General features: G+C 39.4%; 2 protein-coding genes across 5 annotated transcripts in view; one reads left to right on the forward strand and one right to left on the reverse strand.

The window, feature by feature from the left end:
* The window catches only part of IGF2BP2 (insulin like growth factor 2 mRNA binding protein 2), a 165,359-nt gene that overhangs the window by 61,701 nt on the left and 76,922 nt on the right, over nucleotides 1–26,736 (forward strand). The gene's annotated exons all lie outside the window — the stretch shown is intronic.
* LOC133093457 (acylphosphatase-1-like) lies at nucleotides 18,816–19,563 on the reverse strand. Its single transcript, XM_061193307.1, has one exon. The coding sequence runs from the start codon at nucleotides 19,434–19,436 to the stop codon at nucleotides 18,960–18,962; it is 477 nt and encodes a 158-aa protein (XP_061049290.1). The 5' UTR covers nucleotides 19,437–19,563; the 3' UTR covers nucleotides 18,816–18,959.

Consider the following 26,736-nt stretch of genomic DNA (forward strand, 5'->3'; position numbering starts at 1 on the left):
CTGGGTAGGTGGGAGTTGTCAGTAGAGGAAGAGTTCCTGGATTACAAGTGATCTGGGTAGAGAATTCTAGATATCCTCAGTAAAAACTGGGCATCATAACATTGACACTGAGTTTTCTCTGTGTTAGACTTTGGGCTAAGAGATTTAGATACCTTTTTATTTCATCGAATTCTTCCATCCACGCTATGAGTTGTAGATATTGTTGTTATGATTCCCATTTTATAGATGAGGAGCAGTGGCTCAAAGATTAAGTAATTTGCCCAAGGGCTCACACTTTAATAAGTGAAAGAGCCAAGATTTGAACCCAGGTGCATCTTATTCTGGAATTTGTACTTCTAGGGGATGGGATGCATGTCACCCCAGGTGAGATGGTTCCTAGGCTTCAGGAGTTGCTCTCCTTTGCTTTGGAAGGTCTCAAAGTCCAGAGAGGTTTGTAATACATAGATTAAAGATCAACAGATAATAAATTCCCAGTGTCAAAGGCAAAGTGTGGGCCTATGTGGGCATTTCCTGAAGGATCCTTTCACAATGCAGCTCTCCAGCACTCTTGAGGGGATGTTCCCCACAGAAAGGTAAGCATCCTCTCACCTTTGTACACCCCATGTAATATATAAGCCAGGACATGCTTCTCAAAGTATAGCCCCCCTAGCATCAACTGGGAACTTTGTTGGAAATGCAAATTCTTAGGCTCACCCCAGATCTATTGTATCAGAAACTCTGGAGGTGGGTCCTGTGTTAACAAGTCCTCCTGGGGATTCTGATGCAGGAATTGAGCTGAGAAGAGTTTAGAGTCACCACCACTTTTGAAGAGTTTAGAGTCACCTATTAAATCAGCAAGGGGGATAAAAGCCAAGATGCCATTGTGGTTTTGGTGTACTTTTAATTTTTGTTAAAGATGTGTGCTTGCCTGATTTATCTCAGGAACAGGCTCTTTTCTGTCTGAGCCAAGCTAATTCATGTTCTTGGCTTGATGTCAGGGACCTTTTTAACACAGTGCAATTTTGCTAATTGTAATAGTGCTTTTGCCTTTCAATGAGAGATCATATCCTGGCTAATTCCACGTCCAATTTTTTTTTCACTCTGGTTAGTGAAACATCTTGAAGTTTTTTCTGAAAGTTACCCAGAGGAAGAAGTGACAGTCCTAACAGATAAATCTGCATTCAGAGTGTTACTAGTTTTCAGAGCTTTTCAATATGCACCTGGGAGGAAGTGGCCCAGGAATTACCCATAGAGATTCTAGGATAGACTGTCACAGAGTCTGTGTGAGGAATAGAGGCCAGTCTCGATTCAGAAAAGCAATTAGACCGTTCATTAATTGTTTATACTTCTTATATCAACCCTAATTGCTTGTTTGAACTTTGGACTGCAGCATACATTATTGTCATTAGTGTCTAATCAGTAATTATGTGTATTAATTTCTCTGTGTTGAATCTTCAAGTGTTGACCCCAATTTCTTGGTTTTTTTCCCTCCTGACATTTATTTTTAAGGCCAAGAGTCTAATAAATAAACAAATAGGTAATTATCCTTTACAACACAGCCTTGACATGTATGTGTTTAGGTTAAATACCATTCTCAGTATAGTCAAGCAGGAAAAGGGGGAAGTTCTTGAATTTCTATACATATTTTAAAATAATTTTCATGGCTGAAGAGAGGTAAGAGGACCTTACGGAACTTCTGAGGTTGTCAGTGACATTGGAGTTTTTTGTGTCAAGAACGTGTGGGATAGGTTTCACCAGATGGGACTTAGGCTGAATTTTGAAGTGTGTGAGGACAACCAGCCCTTTTGGAACCGGGCTGTCACAGTGCAGGCGATGTGGGGAGGTTGGGGCAGGGTGACGGTTATATACTCTAAATCAAGAGTTGGGGAATTCAGCCTCTAATGATTGTTACATATTATGCCTTACCGGTTCCTACTGTCTGTTGGGAATTTTTAGAAATAAAACAAATTCTATAACCTGGAAGAGAGCTTCTATATAACCCATTATTGGAGCAGGGAGAAAACTGATATTTGACAAGTTTGACTTCCCACAATAGTAACAGCAACAGGCTTTGTGGTAGACTTTGCTGTTTGCCAGTTGCTGCTCTGGTGTTAAAGCACAGTAGTTCTAGTTGACTGACACACTGAGACAGGCAGGTAGTAAGTACATCATATATCTAACGGTCTGTCCATTACGCCAACCCACTATTCCTTCCTCTGCCATTTTTACTGCTGCTGAGAGCAGTCTGAGTAGGACTCCCTAAAACAGTGACAGGAAGGGAACTTTTATGATTACATTTGGGACACTCCCAACCTGTTAAAGAAACTAAAGTCGTCCATAGATTTTTTTTTTTTTTAATCTGAAAGAACAGAGCACCTTGACCATAAATACCAAAGATCTCCAAGCCCAAGGGTGATGACTGTACCAAAACATAAATGTTAGCATCTTAAAATCTAAATTTCTTCAAAGCAGAAAAAGGGTACCTATTTATAAATTATAAGTTAGAAGCTACAAGTAAGCAGATAATTAATTTTGGAAGCATGAGAATCTTAGAAAGTTAAAGCATAGTGATTCCATTGATACATAGCTGGGTAATTATCCTTAACTCCTAGTGATTTGGAAATTATTAATGTTGGCATTTTCTATGTCTCTGACTTATTTCCGTGTTTTACCTGGTTTTTGCTTTTGTTTATTTTGGATTTTGCTTTTTGCCCAATCATATTTCGAAAAGAAGGCAGGCCAGGAATGAAAAAGAGCCCACACTCAAATTTAGCATGGCCACATTTGGATACCTAGATCTTTACAGACCGAACTTTTCAACTTAAAAGCATCAAAGAGATCCTTTTCTGGTCCTGCTTCCAAACATTAGAGTATTTTCTCCTCTTCCATAAAATATTTCAGGTAATTTCTACAGGAGTCCCTAGCTTGAATGTATCATTTAAATGAAAATCTAAATAAAAGTTAATAATAAATAGGTATCTTGCTTGCATAATATGTTATATGCTTCTTGCTGGCTTTATCCTCACTTCTACTCCACTCCCATATACAGTCTTCCTCATAGAGGCCCACAAAGCTTATAAATCAAATTATGTCTCATACCCATGTTCGTGAGAGCTGGCTTTTTTTGATCCAGAAGGGAGAGACATTCAGTTTGAGCTAGGGTTCCAGTGCTAAAAAGACTAATCCTTCTGAATTATGACACGCTAGCTGGACTCCCCAGTACTGCTTAGGACAGTAATGAATCATCAATCTCTGCTGCTCCTGGGAGGACATGGAGTTGCTCATGGGAGAAGCAGCTCCATGACAGAGCAGCGCCTGCCACTGGGAGCACCTGCCTTTGAGATCACTGATGTTTGGAGCCAGCAGGTTTTATGTCCGCGGTTGCTGTGAGCAGTCAGGTGCACTTCGGCTTCGGCAGCTCTGGAAGGTGGCTTCCTATCCCTTTGAAGGCCCCCACTGACTCTGGATGTCCCCAAGCAAAATTTGTCATGCCACATAGACTATATTTTAAGTTATATGAAAAATGGGCTTTTTTTTTTTAAGAATCAGGGATTAGATTAGAATTGACTGGGGATGGGAGGTGGATTTCCTAGTAAACTGTACCTAAACATTTTTGCATTTTCAAGTAGGTTTTGGAACCACTGTCTCTGGAGTCCCTAGATGATAGGATAGATTTGTCTTAAGTCTAGGGTGGTTTAGTTGTGGTTCTTCCTGAAGGAAGGTCATCTTACTAAAAGTAGGTTCTTGGCTACTTCAGTTAGCAAGGATTGTAAAGGAAAGGACGTGGCCTTGCCAAAAAGAAAACTTTCAGACCACCCACCAAACCAGAGGTAGGCTAAGACTTTTTTTCTATGTACAGCCTCCCACAGCTCATTTTTATTGCCACCCAGTGGCATTTGCAGTATTAAATGGTGCCAGTGATATTTCAACCTGTTGGGAAACAGCTAAACTGTGTACTGCGACCAGAGCTATTTGTTTGGTCAGCTCCTCCAGGCTCTCATTTTTGTGACCAGTGTTTTGTTTATGAGTGTCTTCTCCTCTATGGTTTCCGGCTTCAGTGACCAGGGGTGGGAGTTGCGGAGGCTCGGGGGAGAGGGCAGACAGAAGATGGTTGGACTCACTTCGTTTCCTGAATCATGTTCAGCATTCTTCTGTGTCTTGGTTCCATCTTGGCCAGGCAGCACTTCCCACTAGTTTGTCAGACCAACTTTCCCAGCCGCCTCTGGGGGCAGGAAGGAAAACCACACCTTGCTCTGTGTCACCAGTTAACAGACAGAGTTTTTGTTCAGTAAATATTTATAGAACCTCCCTACTAACCTCGAACCCTGCAACCTTGTACCTTTGAAAAGTTTATTCTCCCTGCCTGGTCTCCCAAGGAACTGTTTGGGCCTGGGCAGTACACCTCAGGGGGACAGCGATGGGGCCCTTCATCTCAGACCAGACACCGTAGAAACACATCCCTCCTGAGCTGAACCGTGAACTCGGTGGGCTGTGCCCCATCTTAGGGGGCAAGAGTTCATGGGAAAGGGTCAGGGATGCGTTGTCTTTCACTGTTATCCCCTTTAATTTGTCAGGTTAAACCTTTGCGATCAGAGGAAGTGTAGAGCAGCATATGGAGAGGAACAAGCCTCCGACCCAGTGAGTATCTCCTGGCTCTGCACACAGCAGTGGTTAAGGTTGTCAACCTCCATGAGCTGTTCCTTTTCCCTGCAAGAGAGATAAGTGCCCTCTGGTAATTTTGGAAATAAGTTAGATACACCCTGAATATCCAACAATAGGGAATTGGTTAAATACACTAGGGTTTATCTTTGCTAAGAAATACTATGTTGAATTTTTAATACTGTATAAAAACGTCGTATGTTGAAGAAAAAGAGACATCACGGAAAACAGGATTCCAATTTTATAACAACAAAGAAGGGAAAGCATCAAGTTGTTAATAGTTTCCTTTGATGGGATTATGGGAGATTTACAGCCTTCTTTTCTAATTCCTACACTGAACATTTATTACCTTTTGTTTTTTGTTGCAGACTCTATCTGTCATACCCAAAAGTACATAAAACACATATATGAAGTTTAAAGAATGAGTCTAAAGTGAATACCCATGTCACCACTACCCAGGTCAGGAACATTAAAAGCAACATTACTTTTATCATTGGAATACTGACAATAAAAATGTTATTAAAATCTGCTTTTCCTGAGCCCCTCACATGGCTATGGTAGGAATAAAATAAGACTGTATATGAAAGTGCTTGTGCTTATTAAATCTTTTTTTAATCATTTTTTTAACATCTTTATTGTAGTATAATTGCTTTACAATGTTGTATTAGTTTCTGCTGTATCACGAAGTGAATCAGCTATATGTATGCATATATCCCCATATCCCCTCCCTCTTGCGTCTCCCTCCCACCCTCCCTATCCCGCCCCTCTAGGTGGTTTATTAAATCTTAAAATGTCCATCGAGCATAAGGAGTTATCCCTCTCCTCTAAGGTGCCAAATATGACAAGTGCACATGAGCAATAAGTCATTGCTGAAGTCTGAGGCTGCTTGTGTCATACAGAGATTTGCACTGCAAATGGATCATTTATACCACTTGTCCTATCTGCATGTTCTTCCCTCACAGGGAAGCCCTTAGGCACAGTCTTGGGCACTGGGAGAAGTATTGGTGACTGACTTGATGTGAAAACCTCTTTCCTCCATTTCAGGGTGAATACCTGGGTTGCTGCACATGGTGGAAGGAGGTTGTGTGTATGTGTTGATGAGTTGGTTTCACCAAACTCAGAATTCCAAGCAGTAATACTTTTTTTTTTTTTTTTGCTTTATTGTTGAATTATCTAGTCTTTCATTGCTTGATTTGAAGTTCGATTGGAAGCAGGCAGTGAATTAATCATAATTTAATTTTTTCACCTGTTTACTGTTGTCAAGGCTGCTATATAATTTGTGGGGTAAAATACAGAATGAAAATGTGGGGTCTCTTGATCAAAAAAAAAAAAACAGAAAAAGTGTCATTAAAAGTACTAAAGTATAAAGCTTTTTCCTTTCTTCCATGTTCTCTATCTTGACTTGTCATGATGTATTTTATTTGCTATTTAATGTCATTCTAAGTGAAGGAATATTAAAGATTTTCATTATTATTATGAATTTTACTGTTGACTTTTATATCTTGCAACGCCAGTTTAAAATGTAAATATGTGGATTTAACTCATATGTGAAATCACCAGAATTATACAATTTGTATTTTGTAGCTCATACATTGTTCTAACTAGAACAGTGGAAATACTGCACCAAGCTAACTCAGCTGTTTTTATTTCACTTAATGTGTGCACATTCTACCAATACTCTACCTGTGGCTTACTGATAGTAAGGATTAATGGAAAAGGGACTATGGATTACCCTATCTTTTCCTTTCCTTTTACCATCATCCTTTCAGTGTAAGTGCTTGGCTTGCATGAGAAAGTAATGTGTGTAAGAAAGGATACTGTAGTCCTTCACTGGTCATTCATGTTTCTTAGAATGCCTTTGCCTTCTCTCTATGTTCCAAGCAAGTTCTGGTTCCAGTGGAAAAAGTGACGTCTTGGGGCTTTACCTCCACTTACTGTGATGTGAAGACATCCCATGCTTGCCTTGTACTTGCTCTGAGTCTTGCTGAACTCGCACATGTGGTGGGCCCACCAGAAATCTCTGCTTAAAGGGCATCACAAATGCTCTATGCAAAGAGGGGGACAAAGAGTGGCAACATGCACATTACATATGTCTCCTGCTCACACACGCTCCGTCATTCCTTTGGACTTTACTTACAAAACACAAATTCAAAGACAAAATATTAAGAATTTCTGCGTGGTGACAGGAGAGCGTTAAACCAAGTGTTGGGGGCCCTTCTGAGCATAGGACCTGTGTGACTGCACAGGTCACATGCCCATAAAGCCAGACCTAAGTATTGTTATTTTTGTAATCCTTATGATTGGGTCTTGAAAACCTTCCCATGGCTTTCTATTCTGGGTTATGAGTCCTCCTTATCTGGAATCTCATGGGGCCCAGAATTTTGTCCAGCGTGAATTCCAGGTTTTCTTGACAATGACAAATAGCAGTTATTCATGGTACAACGTACTGCTTGCTATTGATACTAATTCATTCTTTCATTGTGTGTTTATCAGTCAGACACATTAGCCCATGGATCCTGAATAGGAAAGAAATGAAGTTGAGTCTAAAAGTCCAGGATCTTGGAACCGAGTCATTTTGCTGTACAGCAGAGATGGGCACAACATTGTAAATCAGCTCTACTTCAATTTAAAAAAAAGCGAAAAAAAAAGTCCAGGATCTTGGGATTTAAGAAGTTTAATAAACAAAATTTATAATCAATACCTTCACAATTGTACTTCTGTTGGCATATGTTACTGTTGGGTTTATACACTCATTCATGGGCTGATAAGATGTTTGCAAACCAATAGTTTTCTTTATTTTTTTTGAATTTTTGAATTTTATTATTTTTTATACAGCAGGTTCTTATTAGTTATCTGTTTCATACATATTAGTGTATACATGTCAATCCCAATCTCCCAATTCATCACACCACCACCACACCCCCCTCCCCACCACTTTCCCCCCTTGGTGTCCATACGTTTGTTCTCTACATCTGTGTCTCTATTTCTGCCTTGCAAACCGGTTCATCTGTACCATTTTTCTAGATTCCACATATATGCGTTAATATTCTATATTTGTTTTTCTCTTTCTGACTTACTTCACTCTGTGTGACAGTCTCTAGATCCATCCACGTCTCTACAAATGACCCAATTTCATTGCTTTTTACGGCTGAGTAATATTCCATTATATATATGTACCACATATTTTTTTTTATTGTTGTTGTTTTTTGTTTTTTTTTTTTAATCAGTCATCAATTTTATACACATCAGTGTATACATGTCAATCCCAATCGCCCAATTCAGAACACCACCATCCCCACCCCACCGCGGTTTTCCCCCCTTGGTGTCCATACGTTTGTTCTCTACATCTGTGTCTCAACTTCTGCCCTGCAAACCGGTTCATCTGTACCATTTTTCTAGGTTCCACATACATGCGTTAATATACAATATTTGTTTTTCTCTTTCTGACTTACTTCACTCTGTATGACAGTCTTTAGATCCATCCATGTCTCAACAAATGACTCAATTTCGTTCCTTTTTGTAGCTGAGTAATATTCCATTGTATATATGTACCACAACTTCTTTATCCATTCGTCTGTCGATGGGCATTTAGGTTGCTTCCATGACCTGGTTATTGTAAATAGTGCTGCAGTGAACATTGGGGTGCATCTGTCTTTTTGAATTACGGTTTTCTCTGGGTATATGCCCAGTAGTGGGATTGCTGGGTCATATGGTAATTCTATTTTTAGTTTTTTAAGGAACCTCCATATTGTCCTCCATAGTGGCTGTATCAATTTACATTCCCACCAACAGTGCAAGAGGGTTCCCTTTTCTCCACACCCTCTCCAGCATTTGTTGTTTGTAGATTTTCTGATGATGCCCATTCTAACTGGTGTGAGGTGATACCTCATTGTAGTTTTGATTTGCATTTCTCTAATAATTAGTGATGTTGAGCATCTTTTCATGTGCTTCGTGGCCGTCTGTATGTCTTCCTTGGAGAAATGTCTATTTAGGTCTTCTGCCCATTTTTGGATTGGGGTGTTTGTTTCTTTAATATTGAGCTGAATGAGCTGTTTATATATTTTGGAGATTAATCCTTTGTCCGTTGATTCACTTGCAAATATTTTCTCCCATTCTGAGTGTTGTCTTTTCGTCTTGTTTATGGTTTCCTTTGCTGTGCAAAAGCTTTGAAGTTTCATTAAGTCCCATTTGTTTATTTTTGTTTTTATTTCCATTACTCTAGGAGGTGGATCAAAAAAGATCTTGCTGTGATTTATGTCAAAGAGTGTTCTTGCTATGTTTTCCTCAAAGAGTTTTATAGTGTCCAGTCTTATATTTAGGTCTCATATCCATTTTGAGTTTATTTTTGTGTATGGTGTTAGGGAGTATTCTAATTTCATTCTTTTCCATGTAGCTGTCCAGTTTTCCCAGCACCACTTATTGAAGAGACTGTCTTTTCTCCATTGTATATCCTTGCCTCCTTTGTCATAGATTAGTTGACCATAGATGCGTGGGTTTATCTCTGGGCTTTCTATCCTGTTCCATTGATCTATGTTTCTGTTTTTGTGCCAGTACCATATTGTCTTGATTACTGTAGCTTTGTAGTATAGTCTGAAGTCAGGGAGGCTGATTCCTTCAGCTCCGTTCTTTTCCCTCAAGACTGCTTTGGCTATTCGGGGTCTTTTGTGTCTCCATACAAATTTTAAGATGATTTGTTCTAGTTACGTAAAAAATGCCATTGGTAATTTGATAGGGATTGCATTGAATGTGTAGATTGCTTTGGGTAGTATAGTCATTTTCACAATATTGATTCTTCCAATCCAAGAACATGGTATATCTCTCCATCTGTTGGTATCATCTTTAATTTTTTTCATCAGTGTCTTATAGTTTTCTGCATAAAGGTCTTTTGTCTCCCTAGGTAGGTTTATTCCTAGGTATTTTATTCTTTTTGTTGCAGTGGTAAATGGGAGTGTTTCCATAATTTCTCTTTCAGATTGTTCATCATTAGTGTATAGGAATGCAAGAGATTTCTGTGCATTAATTTTGTATCCTGCAACTTTACCAAATTCATTGATTAGCTCTAGTAGTTTTATGGTGGCATTTTTAGGATTCTCTATGTATAGTATCATGTCATCTGCAAACAGTGACAGTTTTACTTCTTCTTTTCCAATTTGTATTCCTTTTATTTCTTTTTCTTCTCTGATTGCCATGGCTAGGACTTCCAAAACTATGTTGAATAATAGTGGTGAGAGTGGACATCCTTGTCTCATTCCTGATCTTAGAGGAAATGCTTTCAGTTTTTCACTGTTGAGAATGATGTTTGCTGTGGGTTTGTCATATATGGCCTTTATTGTGTTGAGGTAGGTTCCCTCTATGCCCACTTTCTGGAGAGTTTTTATCATAAATGGGTGTTGAATTTTGTCAAAAGCTTTTTCTGCATCTATTGAGATGATCATATAGTTTTTATTCTTCAATTTGTTAACATGGTGTATCACATTGATTGATTTGCGTATATTGAAGAATCCTTGCATCCCTGGGATAAATCCCACTTGATCGTGGTGTATGATCCTTGTAATGTGTTGTTGGATTCTGTTTGCTAGTATTCTGTTGAGGATTTTTGCATCTTTATTCATCAGTGATATTGGTCTGTAATTTTCTTTTTTTGTAGTATCTTTGTCTGGTTTTGGTATCAGTGTGATGGTGGCCTCATAGAATGAGTTTGGGAGTGTTCCTTCCTCTGCAATTTTTTGGAAGAGTTTGAGAAGGATGGGTGTTAGCTCTTCCCTAAATGTTTGATAGAATTCACCTGTGAAGCCATCTGGTCCTGGACTTTTGTTTGTTGGAAGATTTTTAATCACAGTTTCAATTTCATTACTTGTGATTGGTCTGTTCATATTTTCTGTTTCTTCCTGGTTCGGTCTTGGAAGATTATACCTTTCTAAGAATTTGTCCATTTCTTCCAGGTTGTCCATTTTATTGGCATAGAGTTGCTTGTAGTAGTCTCTTAGGATGCTTTGTATTTCTGCGGTGTCTGTTGTAACTTCTCCTTTTTCATTTCTAATTTTATTGATTTGAGTCCTCTCCCTCTTTTTCTTGATGAGTCTGGCTAATGGCTTATCAATTTTGTTTATCTTCTCAAAGAACCAGCTTTTAGTTTTATTGATCTTTGCTATTGTTTTCTTTGTTTCTATTTCATTTATTTCCGCTCTGATCTTTATGATTTCTTTCCTCCTGCTAACTTTGGGTTTTGTTTTCTCTTCTTTCTCTAGTTCCTTTAGGTGTAAGGTTAGTTTGTTTACTTGAGATTTTTCTTGTTTCTTTAGGTAGGCTTGTATAGCTATAAACTTCCCTCTTAGAACTGCTTTTGCCGCATCCCATAGATTTTGGATCGTCATGTTTTCTTTGTCATTTGTCTCTAGGTATTTTTTGATTTCCTCTTTGATTTCTTCAGTGATCTCTTGGTTATTTAGTAATGTATTGTTTAGCCTCCATGTGTTTGTGTTTTTTACGTTGTTTTCCCTGTAATTCATTTGTAATCTCATAGCATTGTGGTCAGAAAAGATGCTTGATATGATTTCCATTTTCTTAAATTTACTGAGGCTTGATTTGTGACCCAAGATGTGATCTATCCTGGAGAATGTTCCGTGCGCACTTGAGAAGAAAGTGTAATCTGCTGTTTTTGGATGGAATGTCCTATAAATATCAATTAAATCTATCTGGTCTGTTGTGTCGTTTAAAGCTTCTGTTTCCTTATTTATTTTCATTTTGGATGATCTGTCCATTGGTGTAAGTGAGGTGTTAAAGTCCCCCACTATTATTGTGTTACTGTCGATTTCCTCTTTTATAGCTGTTAGCAGTTGCCTTATGTATTGAGGTGCTCCTATGTTGGGTGCATATATATTTATAATTGTTAATCTTCTTCTTGGATTGATCCCTTGATCATTATGTAGTGTCCTTCCTTGTGTCTTGTAACATTCTTTATTTTAAAGTCTATTTTATCTGATATGAGTATTGCTACTCCAGCTTTCTTTTGATTTCCATTTGCATGGAATATCTTTTTCCATCCCCTCACTTTCAGTGTGTATGTGTCCCTAGGTCTGAAGTGGGTCTCTTGTAGACAGCATATATATGGGTCTTGTTTTTGTATCCATTCAGCAAGCCTGTGTCTTTTGGTTGGAGCATTTAATCCACTCACGTTTAAGGTAATTATCGATATGTATGTTCCTATGACCATTTTCTTAATTGTTTTGGGTTTGTTTTTGTAGGTCCTTTTCTTCTCTTGTGTTTCCCACTTAGAGAAGTTCCTTTAGCATTTGTTGTAGAGCTGGTTTGGTGGTGCTGAATTCTCTTAGCTTTTGCTTGTCTGTAAAGCTTTTGATTTCTCCATCAAGTCTAAATGAGATCCTTGCCGGGTAGAGTAATCTTGGTTGTAGGTTCTTCCCTTTCATCACTTTAAGTATATCATGCCACTCCCTTCTGGCTTGTAAAGTTTCTGCTGAGAAATCAGCTGTTAACCTTATGGGAGTTCCCTTGTATGTTATTTGTCGTTTTTCCCTTGCTGCTTTCAATAAATTTTCTTTGTCTTTAATTTTTGCCAATTTGATTACTATGTGTCTCGGCGTGTTTCTCCTAGAGTTTATCCTGTATGGGACTCTCTGCACTTCCTGGACTTGGGTGGCTGTTTCCTTTCCCATGTTAGGGAAGTTTTCGACTATAATCTCTTCAAATATTTTCTCAGGTCCTTTCTCTCTCTCTTCTCCTTCTGACACCCCTATAATGCGAATGTTGTTGCGTTTAATGTTGTCCCAGAGGTCTCTTAGGCTGTCTTCATTTCTTTTCATTCTTTTTTCTTTAGTCTGTTCCGCAGCAGTGAATTCCACCATTCTGTCTTCCAGGTCACTTATCCGTTCTTCTGCCTCAGTTATTCTGCTATTGATCCCTTCTAGTGTAGTTTTCATTTCAGTTATTGTATTGTTCATCTCTCTTTGTTTGTTCTTTAATTCTTCTAGGTCTTTGTTAAACATTTCTTGCATCTTCTCGATCTTTGCCTTCATTCTTATTCCGAGGTCCTGGATCATCTTCACTATCATTATTCTGAATTCTTTTTCTGGAAGGTTGCCTATCTCCACTTCATTTAGTTGTTTTTCTGGGGTTTTTTCTTGTTCCTTCATCTGGTACCTAGCCCTCTGCCTTTTCATCTTGTCTATCTTTCTGTGAATGTGGTTTTTGTTCCACAGGCTGCAGGATTGTAGTTTTTCTTGCTTCTGCTGTCTGCCCTCTGGTGTTTGAGGCTATCTAAGAGGCTTGATGGGAGGCTCTGGTGGTGGGTAGAGCTGACTGTTGCTGTGGTGGTCAGAGCTCAGTAAAACTTTAATCCACTTGACTGTTGATGGGTGGGGCTGGGTTCCCTCCCTGTTGGTTGTTTTGCCTGAGGCAACCCAACACTGGAGCCTGCCTGGGCTCTTTGGTGGGGCTAATGAGAGACTCTGGGAGGGCTCACGCCAAGGAATACTTCCCAGAACTTCTGCTGCCAGTGTCCTTGTCTCCACGGTGAAACAGAGCCACCCCCCGCCTCTGCAGGAGACCTTCCAACACTAGCAGGTAGGTCTGGTTCAGTCTCCTATGGGGTCACTGCTCCTTCCCCTGGGTCCCGATGCACACACTATTTTGTGTGCGCCCTCCAAGAGTGGGGTCTCTGTTTCCCCCAGTCCTGTCGAAGTCCTGCAATCAATTCCCACTAGGCTTCAAAGTCTGATTCTCTAGGAATTCCTCCTCCCGTTGCTGGACCCCCAGGTTGGGAAGCCTGACGTGGGGCTCAGAACCTTCACTCCAGTGGGTGGACTTTTCTGGTATAAGTGTTCGCCAGTCTGTGAGTCACCCACCCACCAGTTATGGGATTTGATTTTACTCTGATTGTGCCCCTCCTACCGTCTCATTTTGGCTTCTCCTTTGTCTTTGGATGTGGGGTATCTTTTTTGGTGAGTTCCAATGTCTTCCTGTCGATGATTGTCCAGCAGCTAGTTGTGATTCTGGTGTTCCCCACATATTCTTTATCCATTTGTCTGTTGATGGACACTCAGGTTGCTTCCATGACCTGGCTATTGTAAATAGTGCTGCAGTGAACACTGGGGTGCATGTGTCTCTCTGAATTATGCTTTTCTCTGGGTATATGCCCAGTAGTGGGATTGCTGGGTCATATGGTAATTCTATTTTTAGTTTTTTAAGGAACCTGCATACTGTTCTCCATATTGGCTGTATCAGTTTACATTCCCACCAACAGTGCAAGAGGGTTCCCTTTTCTCCACACCCTCTCCAGCGTTTGTTGTTTGTAGATTTTCTGATGATGCCCTTTCTAACCGGTGTGAGGTGATACCTCATTGTAGTTTTGATTTGCATTTCTCTAATAATTAGTGATGTTGAGCAGCTTTTCATGTGCTTCTTGGCCATCTGTATGTCTTCTTTGGAGAGATGTCTATTTACGTCTTCTGCCCGTTTTTGGACTGGGTTGTTCGTTTTTTTTAATACTGAGCTGCATGAGCTGTTTATATATTTTGGAGATTAATCCTTTGTCCGTTGATTCGTTTGCAAATATTTTCTCATTGTGAGGGTTGTCTTTTCATCTTGTTTGTAGTTTCCTTGCTTTGCAAAAGCTTTTAAGTTTCATTAGGTCCCATTTGCTTATTTCTCTTTTTATTTCCATTACTCTAGGAAGTGGATCAAAAAAGAACTTGCTGTGATTTATGTCAAGAGAGTGTTCTTCCTCTGTTTTCCTCTAAGAGTTTTATAGTGTCTGGTCTTACATTTAGGTCTTTAATCCATTTTGAGTTTATTTTTGTGTGTGGTGTTAGGGAGTGTTCTAATTTCATTCTTTTCCATGTAGCTGTCCAGTTTTCCCAGCACCACTTATTGAAGAGACTGTCTTTTCTCCACTGTATATCCTTGCCTCCTTTGTCATAGATTAGTTGACCATAGGTGCGTCGGTTTATCTCTGGGCTTTCTGTCCTGTTCCATTGATCTATGTTTCTGTTTTTGTGCCAGTACCATATTGTCTTGATTACTGTAGCTTTGTAGTATAGTCTGAAGTCAGGGAGGCTGATTCCTCCAGCTCCGTTTTTTTCCCCTCAAGACTGCTTTGGCTATTAGGGGTCTTTTGTGTCTCCATACAAATTTTAAGATTTTTTGTTCTAGTTCTGTAAAAAATGCCACTGCTAATTTGATAGGGATTGCATTGAATGTGTAGATTGCTTTGGGTAGTATAGTCATTTTCACAATATTGATTCTTCCAATCCAAGAACATGGTATATCTCTTCATCTGTTTGCGTCATCTTTGATTTCTTTCATCAGTGTCTTATAGTTTTCTGAGTACAGATCTTTTACCTCCTTAGGTAGGTTTATTCCTAGTTATTTTATTCTTTTTGTTGCAGTGGTGAGTGGGATTGTTACCTTAATTTCTCTTTCTGACCATTCGTTGTTAGTGTGTAGGAATGCAAGAGATTTCTGTGCATTAATTTTGTATCCTGCCACTTTACCAAATTCATTGATTAGCTCTAGTAGTTTTATGGTGGCATCTTTAGGAGTCTCTATGTATAGTATCATGTCATCTGCAAAGAGTGACAGTTTTACTTCTTCTTTTCCAATTTGTATTCCTTTTATTTCTTTTTCTTCTCTGATGGCCATGGCGAGGACTTCCGAAACTATGTTGAATAATAGTGGCTAGAGTGAACATCCTTTTCTTGTTCCTGATCTCAGAGGAAATGCTTTCGGCTTTTCACCATTGAGAATAATGGTTGCTGTGGGTTTGTCATATATGGCCTTTATTGTGTTGAGGTAGGTTCCCTCTATGCCCACTTTCTGGAGAGTTTTTATCCTATATGGGTGTTGAATTTTGTCAAAAGCTTTTTCTGCATCTATTGAGATGATCATATGGTTTTTATTCTTCAGTTTGTTGCTATGGTGTATCACATTGATTGATTTGCATATATTGAAGAATCCTTGCATCCCTGGGATAAATCCCACTTGATTGTGGTGTACGATCCTTTTAATGTGTTGTTGGATTCTGTTTGCTAGTATTTTGTTGAGGATTTTTTTTTTAATAGACTTTACATTTGTTTTTTTTTTTAAGTATTTGTTTTTATTTATTTATTTGGGTCTTCGTTTCTGTGCGAGGGCTCTCTCTAATTGTGGCAAGCGGGGGCCACTCTTCATCGCGGTGCGTGGGCCTCTCACTATTGCGGCCTCTCTTGCTGCAGAGCACAGGCGCCAGACGCGCAGGCTCAGTAATTGTGGCTCACGGGCCCAGCTGCTCCGCGGCACGTGGGATCCTCCCAGACCAGGGCTCGAACCCGTGTCCCCTGCACTGGCAGGCAGACTCCCAACCACTGCGCCACCAGGGAAGCCCTGTTGAGGATTTTTGCATCAATATTCATCAGTGATATTGGTCTGTAATTTTCTTTTTTCGTACTATCTCTGTCTGGTTTTGGTATCAGGGTGATGGTGGCCTCGTGGAATGAGTTTGGGAGTGTTCCTTCCTCTGCAATTTTTTGGAAGAGTTTGAGAAGGATGGGTGGTAGCTCTTCTCTAAATGTTTGATAGAATTCATCTCTGAAACCCTCCAGTCCTGGACGTTTGTTTGTTGGAAGATTTTTAATCACAGTTTCAATTTCAATTTCATTTTTAATCACAGTTTCAACTTTGATTGGTCTGTTCGTATTTTCTGTTTCTTCCTGGTTCAGTTTTGGAAGGTTATACCTCTCTAAGAATTTGTCCATTTCTTCCAGGTTGTCCAGTTTATTGGCATAGAGTTGCTTGTAGTAGTCTCTTAGGATGCTTTGTATTTCTGTGGTGTCCATTGTAACGTCTCCTTTTTCATTTCTAATTTTATTGATTTGAGTCCTCTCCCTCTTTTTCTTGATGAGTCTGGCTAAAGGTTTATCAATTTTATGTATCTTCTCAGAGAACCAGCTTTTAGTTTTATTGACCTTTGCTATTGTTTTCTTTGTTTCTATTTCATTTATTTCTGCTCTGATTTTATGATTTCTTTCCTTCTACTAACTTTGGGTTTTGTTTGTTCTTCTTTCTCTAGTTTCCTTGGATATAAGGTTAGATTGTTTATTTGAGATTTTTCTTTTTTCTTGAGGTAGGCTTGTATTGCTATGCACTCTCTTAGAACTGCTTTTGCTGCATCCCGTAGGTTTTGGATTGTCGTGTTTTTGTTGTCATTTGTCTTTAGGTATTTTTTGATTTCCTCTTTGATTTCTTCTGTGATCTCTTGGTTATTTAGTAACGTATTGTTTAGCCTCCATGTGTTTGTGTTTTTTATGTTTTTTTCCCCTTAATTTATTTATAATCTCATAGCATTGTGGTCAGAAAAGATGATTGATATGATTTTAATTTTCTTAAATTTACCGAGGCTTGATTTGTGATCCAACATGTGATCTATCCTGGAGAATGTTCCGTGCACACTTGAGAAGAAAGTGTAATCTGCTGTTTTTGGATGGAATGTCCTGTAAATGTCAATTAAATCTATCTAGTCTATTGTGTCATTTAAAGCTTGTGTTTCCTTATTAATTTTCTGTCTGGATGACTTATCCATTGGTGTAAGTGAGGTGTTAAGTCCCCCACTATTATTGTGTTACTGTTGATTTCCTGTTTTATAGCTGTTAGCAGTTGCCTTATGTATTGAGGTGTTCCTATGTTGGGGGCATATATATTTATAATTGTTATATCTTCTTCTTGTATTGATCCCTTCATCATTATGTAGTGTCCCTCCTTGTCTCTTGTAACATTCTCTAAAGTCTATTTTATCTGATGCGAGAATTGCTTCTCCAGCTTTCTTTTGATTTCCATTAGCATGGAATATCTTTTTCCATCCCCTCATTTTCAGTCTGTATGTGTTCCTAGGTCTGAAGTGGGTCTCTTGTAGACAGCATATATATATATATGGGTTTTGTTTTTGTATCCATTCAGCAAGCCTGTGTCTTTTGGTTGGAGCATTTAATCCATTCAAATTTAAGGTAGTTATCAGTATGTATGTTCCTATGACCATTTTCTTAATTGTTTTGGGTTTGTTTTTGTAGGTCCTTTTCTTCTCTTGTGTTTCCCACTTAGAGAAGTTCCTTTAGCATTTGTTGTAGAGCTGGTTTGGTGGTGCTAAATTCTCTTAGCTTTTGCTTGTCTGTAAAGCTTTTGATTTCTCCGTTGAATCTGAATGAGATCCTTGCTGGGTAGAGTAATCTTGGTTGTAGGTTCTTCCCTTTCATCACTTTAGATATATCATGCCACTCCCTTCTGGCTTGTAGAGTTTCTGCTGAGAAATCAGCTGTTACCCTTATGGGAGTTGCCTCCTATGTTATTTGTCATTTTTCCCTTGTTGCTTTCAATAATTTTTATTTGTCTTTAATTTTGTCAGTTTGATTACTGTGTGTCTTTGCGTGTTTCTCCTTGGGTTTATACTGCTTGGGACTCTCTGCACTTCCTGGACTTGGGTGGCTATTTCCTTTCCCATGTTGGGGAAGTTTTCGACTATAATCTCTTCAAATATTTTCTTGGGTCTTTTCTCTCTCTCGTCTCCTTCTGGGACCCCTAAAATGCGAATGTTGGTGCGTTTAATGTTGTCCCAGAGGTGTCTTAGGCTGTCTTCATTTCTTTTCATTCTTTTTTCTTTATTCTGTTCCTCGGCAGTGAATTCCACCATTCTGTCTTCCAGGTCACTTATCTGTTCTTCTGCCTCAGTTATTCTGCTATTGATTCCTTCTAGTGTATTTTTCTTTTTTGTTATTGTATTGTTTGTCTCTGTTTGTTTGTTATTTAATACTTTTAGGTGTTTGTTAAACATTTCTTGCATCTTCTCGATCTTTGCCTCCATTCTCTTTCCGAGGTCCTGGATCATCTTCACTATCACTATTCTGAATTCTTTTTCTGGAAGGTTGCCTATCTCCACTTCATTTAGTTGTTCTTCTGGGGTTTTATCTCATTCCTTCATCTGGTACCTAGTCCTCTGCCTTTTCATTTTGTCTGTCTTTCTGTGAATGTGGTTTTAGTTCCACGGGCTGCAGAATTGTAGTTCTTCTTGCTTCTGTTCTGTGCCCTCTGGTGGATGAGGCTCACCAGTAGTTTTCTTTTTTTTTTCTTTTTTTTTTTTTTTGAAGGTTCTGTGTTTTTATTGATTAGAATTGTGTACAGTTGTAATCCTTCCATCATACACATAATATACAGTAACTATCAAGTGTCTGATACTAAAATAACTTACTGACAAATTCTAATATTGAACACAATAATTCTATCTCTATTAAAAATAAAAAAAAAAAACCACTGAGTATCTTGGAAAATTTAAATTCAGACCGTTATTTAACAATTTGGAAATTTGAGTAATCCAACTTTAAGATGACTTTCTCATTGTTGAAGCTTGCTCTGTCAATGTGTGATTTGGGACTTCCTCTTGTCTGAAGCCATTCCTGCATATGACGTACTTTGGAGGTGGGACCTTGCAATTGTCCTTGCACTGTGCCCTGGTCAGTGTTCTGGACCCAGCCTACTAATCCAAGCTTTTTACCCTCAGCCTGAGTGTACTTGGGGAAAAACACACCTTGCACTTTCCCAAAAACTTCATAATCCACTGATATCAGGGTGTCCCCTTCTGCCATACTCATGCTCAGACCTGGGGCCCGTACAAGGCAGCCGAACGTGCTAAGAAAGGCTATCAGCAGGCCCACTCCCGCTAAGGGGGCAGACACCGGAATCCTGCGGCAGAATGACTTGAGGGCACATCTAGGCGCTCCGTCTTTTGCCAGAGAAGGGCACACCCCAGGATCTGAGACCATCGCTCTGAGGAAAATCCAAGCTCTTTGATGGAGCCCCAGAAAAGCCTCGCCCACCCCATTCCCCCGTCCCCTAAGGGAAGAGCTGGACGGAGCTGCAGAGTTGGCGGGACACCGGGTCAAGCGACACTCTGGTCGACCGCGCCTGCGCCCGGGGCGGTGCCCGGTGGTGTACCAGTAGTTTTCTGAACTTATCTCCAAGAGGCTATTGTAGTATTTTGCCCATGTGCCTATGATAGAACAATTCCTCACAAAATATCCCAGAATTCTTTCCATTTGTAACTAATCTTGCTCGACCCTTGAGTAAGTGGAGGCCACAAAACTTGGTAGTTAAGAGCCTAAACTCTGATTGGGCAGACCTGAGTTTGTATCCTGGCTCTACCTCTTACTGGGCATAAGACTAGGCAAGTAATCTATGGCTCTGAGCTTGGTTTCCTCACCTGTAAAGAGGCAATGATAAGAATAGCTAGCTCAAAGGATTGTGCTTGATGATATACAGAAAATGGGTTAGTTTCATGTTTGACACAGACTAGGCATTCAATTTTAGCTCTTATGCTTATTAGTATAAAACTGAAAAAAAGTCTTCAAATGATGATGCTTGTAACTAGAAGCTAAATAAATTGGATAATAAATATATTACCAGATTAATATAATAAGTAGCCTAGTCTAGTTCTATTGGTAACCCAACAGATAGAAATTAAATACAAAGAAGAAAATGGTGCTGGTCTGTACCAGACTGTGAGCGTTTTGAGATGGGAAACGTGTCTTTCATTTCTGTATCCTTAGCTCAGCACATGGTAGGTGCTTGTTGATTAAACTGTGAACTTATAAATAGGTACTATTTTATTTTTCACCTTAAGTGACATTTATCCTTCTAAATTTACAAACAAACCAAGCGATCTGTTTTTCAAGTCAGTAGAAATTTTGTGGGCTTAATGTGGGATTTTTGTGTGTGAGGATCCCATTTGCTTTTTGACAATTGGAAAAAAAAAAAGGTAGGAAAAAGCCAAACAGACAAATTTGAGTGATATATTTACTTTTTTTAAAAATTTATTTTATTTATTTTTATTTTTGGCTGCATCGGGTCTTCGTTACTGCGCGCGGGCTTTCTCTAGTCGTGGCGAGCGGGAGCCACTCCTCATTGCAGTGTGCGGGCTTCACCTGTTGCGGAGCACGGGCTCCAGGCTCGTGGGCTCAGTGGTTGTGGCTCTCGGGCTCTAGAGTGCAGGCTCAGTAGTTGTGGCGCACGGGCCCAGCCGCTCCGTGGCATGTGGGATCTTCCCAGACCAGGGCTTAAACCCGTGTCCCCTGCATTAGCAGACGGATTCTTAACCACTGTGCCACCAGAGAAACCCCAGTATCTTTACTTTTAATAAAGATTGGACAACTGGTAATTTTCCTTACCTGAACACAGGCTTGACTTGTGAATCCTAGACTCAGTAGCAGATGGCCTGGAGCCTCAGCTGCGATTTGGGCTGCGTCGTGGGGCTGGACAGAAACCGAAGCTCCGTGTGGTGGCTTACCTGGACTCAGGGGTCAGAGCCTTCCCCTATAGCTCCCTGGCTGTGCCCATTACAGGCGCAGCATCAGAGATAAGCCTCTGCTCCTGGCCAAGCTCAGGTGCATTCCAGCAGGTGGTGGAGAAAGCCAGGCTGTCATTTAGATTCAGGGGAAGATCTGTTTGCCTTTGATAACAAAGCATTTAGGAAGATATTTGAGCTATAGGCACAATTTGAAAGGCTTAAATTTAAAAGAAAATAATAAAGTAATTCATAAGCCCTTTTCTAATAATTGATAAGGGACCAGAGGCCCCTTTGTATGTGATTTTCTGCCAATTCTATTTAAATCCTCTGTAATGCAAGCACTGGAGGATTAGTGACCTAGAGAGGTGTTTTGGGCTTTGAAAATTCTGGGATAAGTTAGAGGCTTTTAACTAGTACAGTTTCAGTTGCCCCCCCCCCAAGTGTGCTGCTGAAATCCATATTCTGCAAAAGTCTGTTTTTCAGAACAGTTAAATCCCAGACGTGGGTATTTATATCTGCTACTAATGACATGTGAAAACACGTAAAAGGGCAGCTTTTAGGTGTGTTTTTATTATTTGAAAATGATCTGATGCTGTTAATTAATTCTTACGCTTTTTTATACTATTTTTAAGTTGGATTTTGTGTAGATCCAGTTGATTTATTTTTGTAGGAATAGAAAGTTGTTTATCTCATTCGTATACCTTCCCATCTTACTTGAGAAACTATTTAAGGACCTTTAAAGATTAAATATCCTCTTAAAGCTGAAATTTAATTTTTCAAATTGCAGTATAGCTGACATATAACATTATATTAGTTTCAGGTACACAACGTAATGATTCGATATTTGTATATATTGTGAAATGATCACCACAATAAGTCTAGTTAACATCCAGCACCATATGTAATTACAAGATTTCTTTATCTTGTGATGAGAACTTTTAAGATTTACTTTCTTGGCAACTTTCAAATATGTAATACAATATCATGAATTATAGTCAGCATACTATATATTACATCCTCATGACTTACTTATTTTATAAGTGGAAGTTCATACCTTTTGATCCCCTTTACCCATCTTGCTCACCCCCGCACCTTTGGCAACCACCAATCTGTTCTCTGTATCTATGATCTTGGTTTTTTACTTATATGTTTGTCACATACATGGTTTTTCACTTATATGTTCGCCACATATAAGTGAAGTCATATGGTATTTGTCTTTTTTACTTAGCATGATGCCCTCAAGATCCATCCATATTGTCGTAAATGGCAAGATTTCATTCTTTTTTTTTATGGCTGAGCAATATTCCATTGAGTGTGTGTGTGTAAACACACACACACACACACATATACACCATATTGTCTTTATCCATTCATCTGTTGGTGCACCCTTAGGTTGTTTCCATTTCTTGACTATGCTGCAGTGAACATGGGGATGCAGATAGCTTTTCAAATTAGTGTTTTTGTTTTCTTTGGATAAATACCCAGAAATGGAATTGCCAGATCATAGGTACTTCTATTTTTAAGTTTTTGAGGAACCTCCATGCAGTTTTCCAGAGTGGCTGCACCAGTTTACATTCCCACCAACAGTGCATGAGGGTTCCCTTTTCCAACACTTATTTCTTGTCTTTTTGATAATAGCCATTCAGACAGTTATGAGGTGATATCTCATTGTGGTTTTGGTTTGTATTTCCCTAATGATAATGATGTTGAATATCTTTTTATGTACCTGTTTGTCATCTGTATGTCTTCTTTGGAAAAATGTCTGTTCGGATCCTCTGCCATTTTTTAATAGAATTGTTTGGGTTTTTTGTTATTGTTTTTATTGAGTTGCATGAGTTCTTTATATATTTTGCACATTAACCCCTCTTCACATATATGATTTGCACATATTTTCTCCCATTCATTTGGTTTCCTTTTCCTTTTGTTGATGGATTCCTTTGCTGTGCAGAAGCTTTTTAGTTTGATATAGTCCCACTTGTAAATTTTTGCTTTTGTTCTTTTTTGCTTTTGGTGTGAGATCTAAAAATCATCAACAAGACTGATGTCAAGGAACGTACTGCCTATGTTTTCTTCTAGGAGTTTTATGGTTTCAGGTCTTACATTCAAGTCTTTAATCTATTTTGAGTTAATTTTTGTGTATGGTGTAAGATATGTCCAGTTTCATCCTTTTGCATTTGATTGTCCAGTTTCCCCAGCACGATTTATTGAAGAGATTGTCCTTTCCCTATTGTATATTCTTGGCTCCTTTGTTGTAAATTAATTGACCATATATGTGTGGGTTTATTTCTGGGCTCTTGATTCTGTTCCATTGATCTATGTGTCTGTTTTTATGCTAACCCCACACTGTTTTGATCACTATAGCTTTGTAATATAATTTGAAATCAGGAATGTGATGCCTCCAGCTTTGTTCTTCTTTCCCAAGATACCTTTGGCTATTCAGGGTCTTTTGCGGTTCCATACAAAAGGGTTGTTTGTTCTATTTCTGTGAAAAGTGTCTTTGGAATTTTGATAGAGATTGCATTGAATCTGTATATTGCTTCGAGTAGTATGGACATTTTAACAATATTAAGTCTTCCAATCCAAGAACATGGAATATCTTTCCATTTATTTGTGTCATCTTCAGTTTCTTTCATTAACATCTTATAGTTGACAATCTAATTTTTAAAGTTTGTATTCAACAAAATGGCTTCCTACCCGTTTTTGTAAAAACAAAGTCTTCTGTAAAGGAAGCAGGAGTAATCATGCACCTTCTGTTGTTGGATGAAGTAGCAGGAAGATTGCTGATTGCTTTTTCCGTGGACAGAAATACAACTGCAAATGTTAGAGATGAAAAAAAAATAAAACTACCCATGAGGCTTAAATCTGGATTGCTAAAACTCTATACAATAAAATATTTTCTGGGAGAAGATGATACTGGCTGCAAAGACACAACAGAATCCTGTGCCTGGGTGACTCTCCTTCATTCTCCCTTCTCTGGTCCAGACCCCCTCATCCTTCAAAACCCAACTGAGATGTCACCACTTCCTTGAAGCCTCCCTGACTCCTCTCTGCTGCTCCTGGCTTCCTCTTCTGTGTTGCTTTTGTACTTTACACATACTTCACAAGGAAGGCGCACTTCTCACAGTGTCTGTAATTGTTGGTGTTTATCTTTTTCACTGGATTATGAGCCTTTAAGGGCAGGGTCCACATCTATTTCACCTTTATCTAACCCCCAGTATATTGCCTGGAAAGTAATAAGCACTCAAAGATTCTCCTGAACACTTAACAACCATAAGGGGACACCAAAATAGGTGCAAGTGGAGGTATTTTGTGTTGGTAGAAATGAATTTTAGATTTTCTCATGTTTTTGTTTATGATTTATAAAAGCAGTCCATTAGATGGGGAAAAAAGGTAACACCAATGTTGGCAATGGGGTGCTGATGAGAGTATAAATTGACACACCTTTTCTGGCACACTGTTTGGAAATGTGAGGCTTAAATATGGGCACACGCTTTGACCTAGTAATTCTGTTTCTTATAATGTATTCTGAAGAAATAATGAAGAATTCATCCCGTTATGACATTAAGCATAATCAAAATTACAGCAATTCTATGGCAAATATACTTAAAAAAAAAAAAAAGGGTACAGCAGCAACAGCTTTCTGATTTTATGTGATCCAAACCAAATTCCTAAGAACTTGGGATGATAATGATAACTTCTTAAAGTCCTTGTCCTTGTTTTATGTTCTCCCATATCATCCAGGCCATTGTCTTGCATATAGTAGATGTTCAGTAAATACTGAGTGAATAAATGAGTTCCTTAAATTGAAACAAAAAGCACCAAATACATTGAATAATGTAACCTTACTCTTTGCCACCACCAGATTTAACAACTCTTATTTGACACACTTGTCTCCAAGCTTATTTTTCTTTGTTTGTGCTTTTTAAATTATGCAAGTAATATGTGCACAGATCGTTCGTGCACAGTACTTTAAAATGTGCAAAGCGATTTTAATATTTTGTGTTCTCTTGATCTAATCAGAAGAGGTCTCACTCTCATTTATTTGATGGAAGGGACAACTGAGCCTGGGAGGAGAGCCAGGATTAGAACTACCACTACTTACTCCTGCTCCAATATTCTTTGTATTATAGGAGGTTTTGGAGAACTCTTAGGAAACAAGGAGTACCTAGAATGTTTATTTAGGGAGAGTGTGCATCAGTTCCAGAAAGATGTTGACAGATGAGAAAGAATTTAAAGAGGAGCCAACACTGCGGAAGGAAGGACATAGGAGAGATGAAAGGAGCTAAATATGTATAGCTTGGCCAAAGGATGATTAAAGGGGATATGATAACAGTCCCTAAGAATGTGAAGGATGTAAACATCATGGAAAGAGAAAATGTATTTAGAACTGATCAAAGCAGTATATAAAAAGAAATAAAAATTAATGCTAAACATCACGAAAAGCTGTTTTCATGGAGAGACTTGTTAGCTTCTAAATTAGAATCCCAAGAGAAGTATCCACAGCCCTGTATAGGAGGCATTTATGACTGAGCTATCCTGCCTACATTTGGGGAGGGCTTTTCCAGTTCTAATTTTGATGGCTGAGATCATGGCCCTTCCTCATATGGATTTGTCTTCCAGTTCTGATTGCACAGTTTTGCATATCGGGGTCAAAAGAAAGAGTTACAATCTCGTAGAAGCCAAACTCAGGCACGTCCCCAACGTCATGCAGTCCAACCTTGCAGAGACTGTCCCTGCAGCCTAAATTAAAACCCTAAGAGTTTAGCTGATTAACTCCGCTCTCAGAAGGTGACAGATTCCTCCTTTCATGGTGCCCCCTGCTGGAAATTTCAGGTTGTGAGCAAGATACAGAGGTGCCTGCTTACTGTAAAAATTTAACAGCCACATTGGGTAAGCAAGTGAGAACATTCCTGAGGGAGCCTAGGAGGCAATGTAGTCTTTTGTCCTTCAGATGCAGTAAGACAGTGCCATTACACGGATGGGGAATGATCTTGCATGTATTGTGTGTGTGTGAAGTTGTGTTCCCAGAAGGGGCGCCAGAGCCCATGGGATGTCAAATAAAATCTCAGGTCAAAGCTGTAAAAGGTATTCACCTTTCATTGGGATGTAGCCACAGAATTATCTCTGCCCACAGGAGTCAGGCAAGAGAGGTGTCCAAACTAAACAGGAACTTAGAGGTCAGTCTTAAAAGGAGTGTGATGTTTGGAATGGGAGGGGATCAGAGGTCTGTGGGGGCCCTTGAAAGGAGCTGGAAAGAGTGTGCTACCCCACCTCCAAGCCCACATGATCTCTAGCGAAGCTGGGCCCAATGCCTTCTTAGGCCTAGAAGTGCCAAAGTGACTTCAACCAGGTGTAGGAGCAGCCAGCCTTACTGCTCTGGTGAATTTGGTCTTGGCAAACTGAACAGGACTGGAAAAGGTGGTCTGGGGTCCCTGAGCGTCCTGTGACACTACCACGAAGAAAAACCGTCTGAGAGGGAGGAAAGATTCTAATAGACCACCCTTGCTGGAGTAGCCCAGCGTCCTACCATGTCAGCTGAGCTAGGACTTGCATTAACAAAGTGGAGGTATGTAGTCTGTAAACTTATCTCCCCCCTCCCCGCCCCCGCTTTTGCAGTCTTTTCCTTTTGTGTCACTCTTCCCAACCCCATTTATTCACTCAGTTAACTAACTTGTTGAGCCCCTCCTGTGGCCAGTTAGAAGCCCATGATGGTAAGGGGTGAATTATCATTTTGGTAGTAGGAACGAAGAGGAAATGGTGGATTTTTAGAGATATTTAGG

This window comes from Eubalaena glacialis, chromosome 6 (assembly GCF_028564815.1).
Source record: "Eubalaena glacialis isolate mEubGla1 chromosome 6, mEubGla1.1.hap2.+ XY, whole genome shotgun sequence".
Classification (NCBI taxonomy): domain Eukaryota; kingdom Metazoa; phylum Chordata; class Mammalia; order Artiodactyla; family Balaenidae; genus Eubalaena; species Eubalaena glacialis.

What these genes read in the sequence shown, in the direction of transcription:
- LOC133093457 (XM_061193307.1), bottom strand. Translation starts at nt 19,436, where the DNA reads ATGGTCTCAGATCCTGGGGTGTGCCCTTCTCTGGCAAAAGACGGAGCG.